Below are 8,889 nucleotides of genomic sequence, written 5' to 3'. Positions count from 1 at the left end.
GCCATCTCATGCGAAGAGTTGACTCATTGGAAAAGACTCTGATGCTGGGAGGGATTGGGGGCAGGAGGAGAAGGGGACGACAGAGGATGAGATGGCTGGATGGCATCACTGACTTGATGGCCGTGAGTTTGAGTGAATTCCGGGAGTTGGTGATGGACAGGGAGGCCTGGCGTGCTGCAATTCATGGGGTTGCAAAGAGTCGGACACAACTGAGCGACTGATCTGATCTGATCTGATGAAAGACTTCTTAGATTAGCTTGGCTTAGTTGCTCTTCATAAGAAATTGAACTTACCTTGGCAGTACATTTATCACAGTCATGGATGAAATCAGATTTTTGAGCCTGAAGCATCTACAAGAGGAGAGGCCACTTTAAGAAAAAGAATAGAAAATTACAATAAGGATAAAAATGAACATTTATTTAGCATCGGAAGAAATCACAACAAACAATAACTTTCAAAAGTTTGAAAATACCATAAACATCACAAAAAATTTCAAAAACCCAATACTTGCATTAACTTCCTAACACACTTCTATGTTTCCCTACAGTTTTATAATCACTTCCTCTTGAGCTGCCTCCCTCATGAGAATTATTTTGTTATATTTTCTCTGGAGAGGACAGAAAGTAATTGCCTGTCCCTAGTGTATTCAACCAAAATTTATTTTTTATTATTGATATTTAGAAAATTCAGCTTTACAACTTGTTACTGGTAAAACAATAAAAATTACCTAAGTTATTAAATTTCAGGAAACATTTATCAAGTCTTTAATATATGAACCATTTTATTTCAGGGCACTTCAAATTTTCTTGTATAGTAACTAATTTTGAACACTTACGACTCTCATAAACTGCATTACTAAGCACCTCCTATGGGTTTATGGAGGTCTATACAATGAGGGTCCCTGAATTATTAACTTTATTACTCATATTAATGTGATGCAGATCCTATTATAATAATTTGATTATTTTTTTCCACAGGCTCAGTGCTTCTTAGCCTCTTTTTTGTCACTTAACTGAGACTATGATGATGTCTATGGACACTCTCCTCAGCCATAGAAAAGGGCACATAATATATAAAATATTGAATACAGTGTTATAGAGCCTTCTAAAGTTATTCTTGCTCCTGTCACATGTTTCTGCACTAAATTGATAATCTGCTTAGTGCACTGTATTTTAATTTTATTTCCCTAGTATCTAGCACAAGGTCCTACACATTTTGTATGCTCCAGACATAAATTAAAGAAATTAATGAGTGTTGCCAGGCAGATTGTATGCCAGGTAATACAGAAATTCTTCACTTTCAAAAACTGTTGGTAAATACATTTTAGCAGACATTGGGAATTTTCCCCTGCAGTCCTAAAATACCAGGCACTCTGATGCCTTTGCCCCTAGAAGAGAGAATTCCTTTTCTCAGACTTTTAAATTTCATGAATTCTTATTATCCCTTCTGAAGTTATTTCCTTTCGTATTTCATATTCTCCTACAGGTAACCAGGGAGAATGACCTTGTTTTCCTCATTCCTTTAGAAGATGTCAGTATTTATGATTTTTTTCTCTTATAAAAATTATATTCAAATATGAATACATTTTAAGTGGCATTCACCTATAACCCAAGTACTTCACCACCCCTCCCCATCACCACCCACTGTTTACATTTTTCACTGTATGGAGGACTATACTAGGTATTATAGACCTTATAATATAGGGGATATTAAAATGAGTTAAAATCATAAACCTTGCACTAAATGACTCAATGAGTGAAGGAAAATATCACAAGGAGACAAGCAAATAACTTGAGATAAATAGTCTAAAGTAAATCATAAGACTGATGCAAATTGACATAAGGATTGTGATGGTCTCTGACCTCTCCAGTTTTGATAGGAGAAAGTAATAAGAGTTATTCAAGGGCAACAGGCACAAACCAACAGTTTTGGACAAATTGAGATACAGTGTCACTGTACTCTGAAGTTTCTTTAGTTCTGCTTTAACATTATATTGAGGAGATTTTTATACCACCTATAGGTATTTGAGATAATTGTCTAATGAAAACCCAAGTGCCTAGCATCCAGTTCCCACAACTATCCACTGTCGATAGGGCCAATATTGTTTTATCTTTGTCCCCTCTAACTTTACATCCCCAGTTATTGAAAGCAAATCCAAAGCTTTTTGCTGCATTAATCACTCTTGACACATTCAAATTCTTTCTCCTATTTTCCTTACCCAATCCCACCACCATCCCCCACCCTTCTTTTTATTTTCACTTTGCAGCACTGCCCGCTCTGATGGCCCCACTCTGACAGGACACAGATCCTTAAAGTTCAGCTCAGAGGGAGGAGCCAGGTCAGCAGTGCCTGATAAGTTCTTCTCTGGACAGATGGCTCCATAGTGGCTGCTCCATCATGGTGACTGGTGAGGCGAGAGTGTCCATGCAGGTTGTTGGACTGCTCTGGCTTGAGGTGTCTCTGTTTTCTTCTGGCCTGTCCCAGGAAAGGCGCTCTCAAAGCCTCAACTCCCCAGATGTGGTGATTCCCTTGAAGGTTACCAACGGGAGCAGAGGTCCAAACGCTCCAGGCTGGCTCTCCTACAGCCTGCAGTTTGGGGGTCAGAGACGTGTTGTCTACATAAGAGCTAAGAAGACCTTGGTTTCCAAAGCCCTCCCAGTGTTCACCTACACGGACCAGCACGCCCTTCAGCAGGATCAGCCTTTTGTCCCTAATGACTGCTATTATCACGGTTATGTGGAGGGGGTCCCCGAGTCCCTTGTTGCCCTCAGTACTTGTGCTGGGGGCTTTCAAGGAATGCTGCGGATAAATGACTTTACCTATGAAATCAAGCCCATCAGGCACTCTACTACATTTGAACACCTGGTATCTAAGATAAACACTAAAGAGACACAGTTCTCACCAATGAGATGTGGCTTAACAAATAAAGCAGCACACCAGCAGCTGGAATTCGAAGAGGCTGAGAAATTAACTCTGAAACAAAATTCTGCTTATAACCGGTGGGCCCATTTGTGGTTTCTGGAGCTGGTTGTGGTGGTAGATCACAATTTCTTCATTTATTCTCAAAGTAATTTCTCGAAGGTGCAGGAGAATGTATTTGTTGTTGTCAACATAGTGGATTCCATTTATCAGCAGTTGGGTACCTATGTGATTTTGATGGGGATTGAGATTTGGAATTATGGAAATGTTTTTCCACTGATAAGCATAGAACAGGTTCTGGAGGACTTCTCTCAGTGGAAACAAATCAGTCTTTCCCAGCTACAGTATGATGCTGCCCATATTTTCATTGAAAATTCACTTATAAGTGTCCTTGGTATAGCCTATGTGGCAGGAATATGTCACCCTCCTCTCGACTGTGGAGTTAATAATTTCAAAGGAGACCCCTGGTCTGTTTTTGCTCTCACTGTAGCTCATGAGTTAGGTCATACTCTGGGTATGAAGCATGATGAAGAATTCTGTGTGTGTGGACAAAGTGCTTGCATCATGAATGCTATCAGGTTGCCAGCAGAGAGATTCACGAATTGTAGCTATGCAGAATTTACAAAGACCACTTTAAACCAGGGATCATGTCTGCACAATCTGCCAATTCCAGAGGCAGTCTTCATGCTGAATCACTGTGGAAATGGTGTGATTGAAGGAGAAGAGAAATGTGACTGTGGATCTATAAAGCAGTGTGAACAAGATCCCTGTTGTCTGTTGAACTGCACTCTAAGACCTGGGGCTGCTTGTGCTTTCGGGCTTTGTTGCAAAGACTGCAAGTTCATGCCATCAGGGGAGCTCTGTAGACCTCAGATCAATGAATGTGACCTTCCAGAGTGGTGCAATGGGACATCTCATCAGTGCCCAGAAGATGTCCATGTGCAGGACGGGATTCCCTGTAGTGACAGTGCCTTTTGCTATCAAAAGAGCTGCAATAGCCATGATGAACAGTGCAGGGAGATTTTTGGTGAAGGTGCAAAGAGTGCATCTCAGAGATGCTATAAAGAAATCAACTCCCAGGGAAGCCGTTTTGGCCACTGTGGTGTAAATGGCACAACATACCTAAAATGCCCTATTTCAGATAGCTTTTGTGGGAGAGTTCATTGTGAGAATGTGGGGAACATCCCCCACCTGAGAGATCACTCAAATTTGCAATACACTCACATCAATGGTGTCACCTGCTGGAGTACAGACTATCACTTAGAGATGAGTATACCTGATATACCTGACGTTGGTGAAGTGAAAGATGGCACCATGTGTGGTCCAGGAAAGATCTGCATACACAAGAAGTGTGTCAGCCTATCTCTTCTGTCACGGGCCTGCTTGCCTGAGACCTGTAACATGAAGGGGATATGCAATAACAAACATCACTGCCACTGCGGCTACGGGTGGTCCCCGCCCTACTGCCTACACAGAGGCACTGGGGGTAGTGTTGACAGCGGCCCAGCATCTGCCAGAAGAGCTTTCTTGCCAATAGTTGTGCCTCTTGGTTTGTTTGTTTTGCTTTTACCTTTAATCGCTGTGTTTATGTATCTTCAAAAACGTTTTAGACCCAAGAAGACTAAGACTCACTCTCCCAATTAAGAATATGACTGTAACCTAATAGCCTATACATTAAGTTTTAGTCTAGGGCAGTAGAAATATTCCAACATGCCTGTTCAGGAACACATTTCTGACAGTTTGCAGAAAAATGCGGACACCTTGCCTTCTGTCAGTATTAAAGATATTGCCATCAAGCAAAGGTAATTCCTAATGTTTTCCTATCTACTGTTCATGGTTGTAAAAGGCAAATAAAATTCATTTCCCTGCAAGTGAGTCCTCTTTGTGTTTTTTTGAGCACAGATATGACTCAGGAAAGGCAGGAGATATACATCTGGGGACCCAGGGATGAGTCTCGCCTCTTTTCATTTCTTCCCAAAGTAACTTCTCAAAGTTACACAGGATGTATTTGCTGTTGTCAGCCTAGTGGATTCCATTTATCAACAGTTGGGTACTGATGTGATTTTGATTGGGACTGAGATTTAGAATCATGGAAATGTTTTCCCATTGAAATGCACAGAACAAGCAAAGACCGCAACGCAATTCATGCCATCAGTGGGACTTTGTAGATATAAGGTCAATAAGAGTGATCTTCCAGAGTGCTGCAATGGGACATCTCATCAGTGCCAGAAGATGTACATGTGCAGGACAGGTTTTCCCTGTAGTGACAGTGCCTGCTGTTACCAAAAGTGAAATAATAAAGTTGAAAAATTACTTAATTTTCTAACACTGTGATCCAAAATCTGAAAAGAAGGATAACAATAATGCTTTCCCATCCAACCTCTAGGGGTTATTAGGTAAACAAAAGAGAGAAAGGAATGGTTTCTTATTAAAGTATAAACAAATTGTTTTTAACAAAAATTCCTGACACTGTTTCTTCTGCTTCCTAGCCAAGCTTATCTGCTCTAACACTTTGTCTTAATTTGGCAGTTTGCATATCCTCTTTGAGGATTTCCTTTGAATACCAGAATATAATCTTCATGAGGGCAGAGTTATTTTAACTGTTTTCTGCTCACTGTTGTGTCCCAGTACCTAGAACAGTGACAGATACACAATAAATATTTAAATGGACTATTAATTGCATAAAATTAATTAGGAAATAAAAAAATACTTTGGTCCTCTTTTAAAAACTACTATAGCTCTTCTTCAAAATTGAACTTTGAATATTTAAAATGTGTATTTATAATGCTCTTTTTGTACTTGTCCTTCACTATCTTTTAGTCCCCAGGTTATGATCTCCTCAGTCTATTCTCAGTATAGCTGGAAGTCTTGTCTCTTGAAAACACATTTCTATATCAGATACCCTCTGTATATGGTCCAGACAACTTGTAAATGCCTCTCTTTGTCAACTGAATTAAACTTTTTGATACCATTTTCCACTATCCTTTGCACATTTTGCATCCTCCAGCTATTTCCTGTTTTAAATATACTTAGCTGTGTCAGACCTCTGCACATCTGTACATCAATTCCCGTTCCCCAAATTCTGTTGACCACCCTCTCCAACCCCCTTGCCTTGGAAAACTCCCATTTTCCTCTCAACAGAGGTTATACAAGACATCTTTGGAAAAGCATTTCCTTGTGAAATGCTTGTTCTACTTGTGTGCTTGTCGCTTTGTGCTCATCGCTTGGAGGCATTCTAGGAACAGATGAGGAATAGATGGTAACAATGGATCACCCAGAAACAGAAAGAAGAAACGGATGTTTAGTGGAGTCACAGAAACAGGGAAGCAAGAACCAAGGAGACAAGCTGATTAAATTTCGTTTTAGAACATAAATCAGAGATTTACCCACACGTTTTCAGTATACACAATCATATGGAGACAAAAGGCAGCTGCTCCAATTTATTGTTTCTCTTTTGAAATTATTTTGTGTATGGTGTCATTGTTCAGTTGCTAGGTCATATCCAACTCTTGCAACCCCAAGGAGCCCATTAGGCTCCTCTGTCCATGGGATTCTCCAGGCAAAAATACTGGAGTGGGTTGCCATTTCCTTCTCCAGGGGATCTTCCCAACCAGTGATGGAACATACGTCTCCTACATTGGCAAGTGGATTCTTTACCACTGAACCACAAGGTAAGCTCCTGTTTTTGTATAAAGATATTAAATTTGATTACAGTCAAATTTATCAATCTAATATTATTTTACATTCACTGGGTTTTACATTTTTCACTTGTGGTAACTTTGAGATAATCCTTTTTATTTTCTGGGATTATGCTGACTTTGGTTTTCATGCTCAAATTTGGACTTTATTTTGCTATAAGAAATGAAATCTTCAATTATTTACTAAGAAAAAAACCCCTCAAATTGTCAGAGAGCAAAGAGAATCATCAAGAAGTAAAATTCCTTAAATATATTAAAAAATTGAACACATATCCATTGTAGCAGTGGACATGCAAAATATAATTTGCATAATTGAGAGTTTCTTTCTGTAGATCAGAACTGAAAAGTAGAAACAATGAGAAAAAATAGAGTGCTCAATTATTTCTCCTTTAAGCTCCTTTATGACTTAGCATGGCTGGATTAGGGAATTAGAAAACAAAACATAACCTCACCTAGGAGTGCTGCCAGGGTTAGCAGAATCACAGTGTGTCTCATTCCTTTTCTTTTATGGAAACACAGGAGAATGCAGAAAACTAATATTTCTAAAACCTAACAGGGGAAAAGATAGGTAGAGTAAAGTGTAAATTATTCTACACAAAGTCTTCAGAAGGCCACACTTCTCTTTTTTGATTTTGCAGCGATTATCATATGAGGGTTGAGGGTGACTAGAGTTCCCAAGAACAATTCTAAATATATGAGAACAACATAAGGAGCCTCAGCCATCCAGACTCAGAGTTCTAACGTCACCTGCAGGGTAGTGACACCTAGCTCTAGATCTCCAGTTCTCCCTGCAACTCCACTCTCATTTAACCAGTTGTCTACCAGACATTCCCACATGCATGTTCAAAAACCATATCATATGAATATGGGCAACACTTAACTCTTTCTGAGGGGGAGGGGCTGTACCATGCGGCATGTGGGATCTCGGTTCCCTGACCAGGGATGGAACCTGTGTACCCTTCTCTTGAGGTGTGGAGTCTTAACCACTGGACTACCAGAGAAGTCCCCACACTGAACTCCTCCCCCCTCCATCAGCAAGGGTTAATTGTTATGGCTCCTCCAGTGATAAAAAGAATCAACGGCACAACAACAATGACAAAAAAGAAAAGAAATAGAAACCCGACCATACGCTTTTTTTCAAATGGCTATCCCGTTGTTCCAATGTTTTACCAACAAATTAAGATTCTGTATTATATTTTAATTTGTTAGAGTCATATTATCTTCCTTGCAAAGTTTTTTCAAGAAGTTGTAATGTTTACAATATTTCTAATTTTAGGAAAAGCTGCATTGTTATTTTATGTTGGCTGAGTTAATTAGGCTGAATCTGTCAATTATATCAAGATTAGTGGTTAAAATTAACCTCCTCATAATGAACATAGAGTCATAATTGGAGTTCCCTAAAAAGTATGCACTGAGATCAGGGTTTAGGTGGAGTTAATTTACATGGGAGGCACAAAACTGAGTATATTATGAGCAAATTTCCACTGTGGGCTACTGGAGCCATTCCCTGTAAACTCTCTAAGTCATGTGAAACACACCTTAGAATATCCCTCCATGTCGTAGGAGAAAGCTGTCAGAAAAAGAAGTGAGATACAGCATTTGAAGTAGGAAGCTGCCACAGGATGGAAAATTGTCACAGCAGGAAACTGCCTCCTGCACAGTGAACTTAGGTGGATCAGGGAGGCGCAGGGTGGGCCACCAGCTACTGCACCCAGGTTCCCTAGAAAATAGATGCTGAGCCAAGGATTACATGCATTTGACCTTTTGTAGTATGATGACAATTCCTATACAGACTAGTGGCTTCTGACTTTACAGCAGTGTATTTGGCCCATCCACAGAGCAGGCTAGAAGCAAAAAGGAGTTAATACATCTGGAAGCAACTCTTAATCAATGAGAAAGATTTTGCAAATAAATCTCACAGTTCCCCGAGTCCTCATGGAACAATTCTGAGGTGTCTGACAGTGTCTCTCAGAGAATCCACAGGAGAACTGTGTCCTAGTTGCTCACGTGGTCACTCACTAATGTATGCTTGATTTACTTTTATCCCTTCCCTGTCTTAGTTGTAAAGTTGGGCATGGTATTAAAGTCCCAAGACCTCTAAATGTTTACAGAGAATCAGCCTACAGACTGTGCTGAAAATAATACCCAAGATTTGTCACACATCTGCAAAATTATCAAGATTTAGGTCTCTGGTATGTTTCCTACGTAAAAATTAAAGGTCCTCTTAGAAAGTGTTCTAGTTTCATTCTTTTACAAGTGGTTGACCAGATTT

General features: G+C 39.8%; 1 protein-coding gene across 1 annotated transcript; it reads left to right on the top strand.

Moving 5' to 3' along the window:
- Nucleotides 1–2,266: 2,266 nt before the first annotated feature.
- Nucleotides 2,267–4,790, top strand: LOC147364088 (disintegrin and metalloproteinase domain-containing protein 21-like). The gene has a single exon (XM_086319994.1). The coding sequence runs from the start codon at nt 2,398–2,400 to the stop codon at nt 4,561–4,563; it is 2,166 nt and encodes a 721-aa protein (XP_086176120.1). The 5' UTR covers nt 2,267–2,397; the 3' UTR covers nt 4,564–4,790.
- The last annotated feature ends 4,099 nt before the right edge of the window (nt 4,791–8,889 follow it).

The sequence above is a fragment of the Bos grunniens genome, chromosome 10, assembly GCF_055505025.1.
Source record: "Bos grunniens cultivar Pamir isolate PY7600 chromosome 10, Bosgru_T2T1.0, whole genome shotgun sequence".
NCBI classification, from domain to species: domain Eukaryota; kingdom Metazoa; phylum Chordata; class Mammalia; order Artiodactyla; family Bovidae; genus Bos; species Bos grunniens.
The sequence above is the reverse complement of the archived record's forward strand: the minus strand, read 5'-3'. Positions and strand labels throughout refer to the sequence as shown.